This window comes from Tupaia chinensis, unplaced genomic scaffold, assembly GCF_000334495.1.
Source record: "Tupaia chinensis unplaced genomic scaffold, TupChi_1.0 Scaffold000708_1, whole genome shotgun sequence".
Classification (NCBI taxonomy): domain Eukaryota; kingdom Metazoa; phylum Chordata; class Mammalia; order Scandentia; family Tupaiidae; genus Tupaia; species Tupaia belangeri.
In genome coordinates this window covers 226,865-234,899 of record NW_006160231.1, presented here as the reverse complement: position 1 = coordinate 234,899, position 8,035 = coordinate 226,865, and the positions used below count along the sequence as shown (strand labels likewise).

General features: G+C 49.5%; 1 protein-coding gene across 1 annotated transcript; it reads left to right on the top strand.

The window, feature by feature from the left end:
- The first annotated feature begins 200 nt into the window (after positions 1–200).
- Positions 201–413, top strand: LOC114010087 (putative 60S ribosomal protein L39-like 5). Its single transcript, XM_027776710.1, has one exon. It carries the CDS (start codon positions 201–203, stop codon positions 411–413), a length of 213 nt encoding a protein of 70 aa, XP_027632511.1.
- The last annotated feature ends 7,622 nt before the right edge of the window (positions 414–8,035 follow it).

Below are 8,035 nucleotides of genomic sequence, written 5' to 3'. Positions count from 1 at the left end.
AAAATAAACTTGCTATCGGGCACATACACTCATCAGAGACACAGAGGGAAAGTGACAAACTGCCAGGTCTGGGACTTGAATCACGGTCTGCCATGGGGGATCCAGTGCCTGAACCACCACACCACCTGCTGGCCCCATCCAAATGCTCAGTATTAGGGGAAGGTAGGGGGAAGAAAGACAAAGTAATTTAAGAACCAGAAATGTTTGCTCTGCCTTCCTCCGCCATCGTGGTGCGTGCGGCCATTCTGTTCTTCACTACATCTTCTCACAAGACTTTCGGACTCAAGCAGTTTCTGGCCAAAAAACAGAAGCAAAATCATCCCATTCCCCAGTGGATCCAAATGGAAACTGGTGATAAAATCAGGTACAACTGCAAGAGGAGACGCTGGAGAAGAACCACGCTGGGTCTCTGAGGGGCTGGGCAGGAGCTGGCCCACGTATTTATGCTGAGCCAAGGCCACTATGGCCCTCCCGGATCACGCTGAACATGGCCACCACTGCCTGGGCACGCGGGGTGTCTTAGTGGAAAAAATGATGCTTCACTTTGTTTCCGTGTTCTGCATTGGTAGGTTGGTTCAGTAATAAATATGTGAGACCTTTAAAAAATAATAAAAAAAAATTTGTGTGTTTTTTGCCATATAGTGTATATGCTCACCAGAGAGAGACAAAGAGAGGGAAAATGAGCAATCGGCCCTGTGGGAATGGACACCCCACAGTCCCTGCTCCATTCTTTTCTTGGGATTTTGGGCATGCACCTGTTCTCAAGCTGCCAGGTCTAGGACTCAAACCGTGGTCAGCCATGTGGGAGTCCAGTGCCTTAGCCACCACGTCACCTGCTGGCCCCACTTTTGGGAGTTTAAAAAAATATATATTTATTTATTTAATTCCATTTGTTATTCTCATTATTTTTAATCTGACCAGACAGATACAGAGAGAGAGAGAGAGAGAAAGGGGAAGTGAGAGAGCAAGCCACTAGGTCCAGGTCTCAAACCGCAGTCAGCCATGTGGGAATCCAGTGCCTTTAGCCACCATGCCACTTGTCAGCCCCAACTCTTGGGAGTTTTAACAGACTAAAAATAAGCTACTATATAGATTTGCATAATGCAGTGAATAAGCGCGGTTTATTGCATGTACATATATAGTGTAAATGTAAATAGGGAATATATATATTTTGATTTTTGCTACAGAGCTTGTGTGCTTGCCAGAGACAGAGACAGAAAGACAGACAGAGAGGGAGAAGAGAGAGCACCCCCTGGGAAATGGTTATGCCACAGTTTGTCCCCGTCTCTCCTTAGGACTTCGGGCATGCTCATTTGCCCAGCATGCTTCTCAGGCCACGGGCTCCAGGATTCAAACCACATGGTCGACTGTGGGGTTTGGCTGCCTTAACCACCAGGCCACGGGGCTGGCCCTGGGAATAAGTATCTTCTTTTTTTTTTGGAGAGGTTTTTGCTATAGGGTGCATGTTCTCGCCCAGACAGACAGAGACAGAGAGACATAAAGCGAGAAATCACCCCCCCAGGGGGGATGGCCACGCCACCATCCCTTCTCCTCCATTCTCCTCTCGGGATCTTGGGCACGCACGCACACACGCCCGGCATGAGTTTAAGCCACTGGGTCCGGGACGCGAACCGCAGTTGACTACATGGGAGTCTAGCGACAAAGCCATTACGCTAACTGCTGGTCCTGGAATAAGTATCTTCTAAAACACACACAAAATCAATCATGTTGGGTGGTCGGGAAAGCCATGAAGCATTTTTGCATAGAAAACCAGAAAAGCACATCATGACTTTCCCAAAAACCTAATACATTTAGGCAGAAATAAAGCGCTATACATCTATTTTTTGGGAGGGAGAGAGAGGTTTTTGTTATAGGGTACATGTTTTTACCGGAGAGACAGAAAGAAAATGAGAAACGACCCCCCAGGGGGGAGGGCCACACCACAATCCCTTCTCCTCCATACTTCTCTCAGAATTTTGGACATGCACGCACGTGCGGCTGGCATGAGTTTTCAGTCACCAGGCCTGGGACTCGAATCACAATCGACTCCGTGGGAGTCCAACAACGTAACTGTTATGTCTCTGCTGGTCCTATCTAAAATGTTTTAAATGTAAAGGCCATGTTCTCTGATCATAAATAAGAAATTAATTGGAAATTAATAATGAAAACATAATATCCTTATCAATGGATATTAATAAGTAGCCTTTTGATCAAAGAGACATAAAAAAAGACTTTATGCATCGTCTATAAGGTAACGAAGAGAACACCTCTCCAGACCTGTGCTGGGGCTAGAGCCCAGAGTGCAGGTAATGCAGCTGGATCTCGGGGGGAGGTGCTCAGTCCTCACCCCGCGTCACACACGGGCATGTGCCCGCCTGGACGCTCAGTTTGGGCTGGCCGAGGCTGGGGGTGGATCACAACCTGAAGATCCTGTCCTTCTCTCATGGAAATAAACAAGTAAACCTAAAATAAGGCGGGGGAACAAAGAAACCTGGAAAACAAAACTTGTGGGATTTAGCTGACCTTGTCCTCAGTAAAAATTTATAAACAGACTGAGTTTGTTTTTCTTTTTTGCCAGAGGGCATGTGTGCTCACTAGAGCGAGACAAAGGGGAGGGAGAAAACACCCCTCTTCCTCCACTCCTGCTTGGGGCCTGGTCATGCCACAAGCCCTTCTGCATCCCTCCATGTTGTTGGGATTTGGGGCAGGCAGACACATGCGCCTGGTGTATATATATATATTTGCTATACGGCGGGCGCGTGCGCTCGCCAGACAAACAGAGAGAGACAGAGAGACAGAAAGCGAGAAATCACCCCCCAGTGGGGATGGCCACGTCACAATCCCTTCTCCTCCATTCTCCTCTCGGGATCTTGAGCATGCACACACACGCAGCTGGTGTGAGTTTAAGCCACCAGGTCCGGGACTCGAACCGCAGTTGACTACATGGGAGTCCAGCGACATCGACATTATGCCAGCTGCTGGTCACTGTTTGTGAAATCTTCGAGTCTGGTATTCTAACCTAGGTCAGCCATGTGAGATCTGGTTCCCTTAACTGCTAGGCTATGAGGCTGCCCCAAATGAAAATACTTTTGATAATTCAAATTACAAAGTAAGAAAAAGAATAAAATTAAATATAGTAAAATAAATTAAGAGTATTAAGATAAAATAGAAGATCATGAAAAATTATAATGGGACCAGTAGATGATATAATGGTTAAGTCGCTGGACTCCCACATAGTGGATCCTTGGTTCAAGTCTCGGACCCCGTGGCTTAAAACTCACACCAGATGTGTGTGCATGCATGCCAAGATCCTGAGAGGAGAATGGAGGAGAAGGGATTGCAGTGTGGCCATCCCCCTGGGGAGTGATTTCTCACTTCCTGTCTCTGTCTCTCTCTGTCTCTTCTGTAGAAAGCTGCTAGGCAAAAAAGGGGGAGAGGACCCCCCCCCCTCCCAGAGTGGGAGCGATGGTGGATTTTGGAAAGAACAATCACACAGAGACAGAGGCACACAAGTAGAAAAGCCGGGAATCGGGCCGACTGGATGTCTAGGGTTAGAATCTCAGATCCAGCAGCTCGACACCCCCCTCCCCCCATGTGTGTGTGTGTGTGTGTGTGTGTGTGCGCGTGTGTGTGCCTGAATCCCGAGAGGAGAATGCAGAAGGGAGTGCAGTGTGGCCATTCCCCGGGAGGTGATTTTGCACTTTCCTCTTACTGCCTCTCTCTCTTTCTCTCCAGTGAGTGCACGCACCCAATGGCAAAAATGTAAAAGAAGAAGGAGGAGAAGGAGAAAAGGAGAAGGAGAAGAAGAGGAAAAAGAGAGGAAAAAGAGAGGAAGGAAGGAAGGAAGGAAGAAGGAAGAAAACATTTTTGAAAACACATAGGGGAATCCAAAGTTCTCGAATAGGACAGTCACCACACTGGACTTGAGGTGAGAGGATTTCCCCTTGGGACGTCACAGCTTTCCACAGGCAGGATACGCTTGTGCTGTTTGAAACTACCAGGCCTGGGTAATAAATTGTGCCCTGCAACACGACAGCCAGGGGTCTCTGGGAAAGGATTTACTGGGCCAAGTTATCAGGCAGACGAGGTGGGACCTGCTGTGCAGTCCTCACAGAGGGGCCTACAAGGAATGGCAGAACCAAGGAAAGCCAGCTGTGCCCAGGAATGGGAAGGAGATTCCTGGGATTGGAGACTGATGGGGGGCGAGGGTGGGAGGGGAGACCTGGACTGGGACACAGGGGCTGCAGTAGGGTTTGGGTCGGCCATGTGGGATCCCAGAGCTCTTAACCATCACGCCACCTGCTGGTCCCGAGAGAGATTTTTGACGGAATCTCTCCAAGCTGAGTTCCTTCCTGCTGCATCCTCCGGGTTAGCTAGGATTACAGGCATGAGCCTTCATGGCTGGGCCTGTCCTTGAGTTTTGGAAGCTGTGTATTGAAGCCTCTCAGCGTTACAGAAGATTTTTCTATTTCTCCACACATTTCAAAGCTGTATTAGGTACATAGGCGACCATAATTCTTAGGTCTTAGTTTCAATCCTTCCTGACTGGAAAGGAAGGGAGAGAATAGTGTTGGCCATACCATTTCCAGCCACGGGAATGTCGACCAGAGCAGCAGTTGCTCATCCTGCCAGGAGAGTTTTCTGTTTCCAGCACTTTGGCTGGAGGACGTTTGTCCATCCTCCCCACAACTCCATTTCCTCCCTGACCCCAGGGTACATAAAAGAGATACTGTGAGGATAATACAGGTCACTGGCAAAGTTAGGTCGAAACAGATGTGTCAGGCCATGGGCAGGAGAGTGGAGCACAGGGCTGTGAAGTGGCACTTGTAACTCTAGTCATACCCTGGAAGACCTTCAGGAGCTTAAAATACCCATGGCGGGCTGGCCCCATAGCCTAGTGGTTGAGGGAGCTGGATCCAGATGGGCAACAGTAGCTTGAACCGCAGCTTTTGTGGTTTGAAAAACATGCCAGGTATGTTTGTGTGTGTGCCCCAAATCCTTATGGGATGGAGAAATGGAGGAGAAGAGATCATGGTATGACCATTCCCCACAGGGGGTGCTTTCTCTCTCCTCTCCCCAGTCTCTCTGTCTCTTTCTAGTGAACAGTATATGCCTCTGGCAATTAAAAAAAGTAGCTATGAGGGGCAGCGGTGGTGTGGAGGTGAATGAGCTAGATTCCCCCATGGCCAACTGTATGGTTCGAGCCCCGGACCTGGTGACTTGAACATCACACTAGGCATATGTGTGTATGTGCCCAAAATCATAAGAGGAGAAGGGATTGTGGTGTGACCATCGCCCTGGTGCGGGGGTGATTTCTCTTGCTGTCACAAGTGTGTGCTCCCTACAGCAAAAACTCAAAAACAAAAACAAAAGCAAAACAAAATAACTATGTTTGGGTTCCATTCAACCAAAATTGGGGGTGGGTCTTGGGTGCTGCTACGCAGCCAACGTAGAGAGTCACTGGGTGGGAAGAAAAGGGGTTGTGCCCCGCGTGCTGTTAGACCTCACCTGAACACACGCAGCCTTGTGTGAACCCGCTGTGGCAAACACCACAGCAACGGTGGAAGAAGCAGGGTATGGTGAAAGGCTTTGGGCCTGCCTGGCTAGACACTGGAAAAACTTAGGGACGCCAAGGAGGGTTCGGGAGGACAGCACTTACCACTTCTTGGATACCAAACTTGCGAAGGAGATGTTGACTCTGGTGGGGACACGGACGTCAGCGACTGGGTGGAAGGCCTTTCTGTCCAACAACATACCCAGAACAGTGGGGTCCATCCTGTGCCGGCTGAACCCTGAGAAATTGATGGTGAAAGTACTGTCCCTTCCTGGAGGGGACATCCAATGTCCGAGATGAGGGAGAGGACGCCAGCGTTCCCTATGAGAGGAGCCCTGAGGTAGGGTCTGGGGAGCCGCTGATAATAATGACAGCTACCATTTGTTGAGCACTGATGGTCGGTCAGGTGTATTCTAAGCCCCGTAAATGAACTGCCTTATCTCGTCTGCAGAATCCCCTGTCAGGTAGACACTGTTTTTAGTCCCCATGTAACAAACCAGCTAAGATGTAATAAGAGGTCCCAAGGCCGGAGGACATGGTCTGGACCTAGGTTGGTCTGCTGCTGCTCTTCTGTACATTTCCAGTGATGGGATGATGAGTGGGGAGGAGGATCCCTGGAAGGGGTCCTGGGCACTTCTAAAGCCAGGGAGGATGGGCTGGACTAGAAGGCAAATCACGGAAGCTAATGTGGTAAGTGCGCTGGGGCTCCTGGCTCCTTTCTAATATTTCCGCCTCCACGCAAAGCATGCCCAGATCCGTATGCAAACTGAGCCCCAGACAGGACAGGCCCTGGCTCTAACCCAGCCTGCGGAGAACACACCTGTACTCACGTCGACCGCACCTCCCCCTACTGAGGTGCCCAGCCCTACTGCCCATGTCCTAGTCTGAGACGTTTGAGATGTTGCCTTCTTCCCTCTTCTAATACAATTTCCAGTTTTCTACTCATCGGAGTAGCTGGGAGGAGCAGAACCTGGAATGACCGAAGTGGTCGTTGACCTCTGCCAAAGACATCAAGCCTTACCCATTCCGAAGTCCCAGTGCTCTCCAGGCAGGTCCTTGAATCATCCCATGAGCAGCAAATTAACTAATTTGTCAGCACCCATCTGTAAGTGCCCAGGCAGGGTTTCTACCACCTCGACCAAGTGTGTAATTTGTGTCTCTTCCCTCTAGCCCCCAAAGCCACCTCTGGCTTAGTTCTCTTCTGTGTCCCCTCATCTAGAAGTCACGTGACTCCCAAGGGGGAGAGGACATGTACTGGCACCTGTCAAGGGCCGGCACTACGCTGCATCCCCCTCCTCGAGTCCTCCCAACCCTCAAGGTGGGTCCCATTTTTGTGTTTTAAATTATTTTCACCTCTCCTTACTGATTTTTTTTTCTTTTTAAAAAATAATCATTTATTTTATTTTACTTATTTATTTGTTGATTTGAGTGTGACCAGAGTGGGAGGAGTGAGAAAGCAAGCCACAGGACCAGCAGTTAGCGTAATGGCTATGTTGGTGGACTCCCATGTAGTCCAGCGCGGTTCGCGTCCCGGACCTGGTGGCTTGAGACTCACGCTGGGTGTGTGTGCGTGCATGCGTGCCCAAGATCCCGAGAGGAGAATGGAGGAGAAGGGATTGTGGTGTGGCCATCCCCCCTGGGGGGTGATTTCTCGCTTTCTATCTCTCTGTCTCTCTCTCTCTGGTGAGCACACGTGCCCTATAGCAAAAACCTCTCCAAAAAAAAAAAAAAAGAAAGCCACCAGGTCCGAGACTTGAACCACCGTCAGGTCCGAGACTTGAGCCACCGTCAGCTATGTGGAAATCTAGTGCCTCAACCACCATGCCATCTTCTGGCCCCGAGAAGTCCTTTTATAGATGAGAAAACCGAAGCTTAGAGAAGTTAAGCAACTCAAGCAGTTACACAACTAGGAATGTGAGGGACCTAAATTCAAACCCAGGTCTTCTATCTCCAAATGCCATCTTCTCCGCACTGTACCGTACTCACTCTCCGGAAGACAGGCCCAATTCTATTTTCAGTCTTGACCTGCTTCCCCCTCGTGTCTTCACGTAGAACATTTGGCTGCAGTAGGTAGATGGGGAAGTCATGGCTAACATAGGTGGGCACTTGGCCACCATGGGGCAGTTTCAAACCTGCAAAGAGGATTACGCCGGTGGGGAGAGAGAGAGTTGGGCTTAGAGGCTCAAGGGGAAAGAAGACCACTGTGGATGGTTGATGGGAAACAAGATAGAAGTGCTGTTGCGTGGGGTCTAGCTGGAAGGGGATGTTCTGTCTTTCAGAGGACAGTCTATTTTGGCATCATGGTGGTATAGCTAAGAAATAACCATGTCCATTTTAGATCAATTCTAAGAGTTGGAAATTTGGGGACCAGCAGATGGTATAATGGTTACGTCGCTGGACTCCCACGTAGTCGACCGTGGTTCCTGGACCCAGAGGCTTAAACTCACGCCAGGCGTGTGTGCATGCGTGCCCAAGATCCTG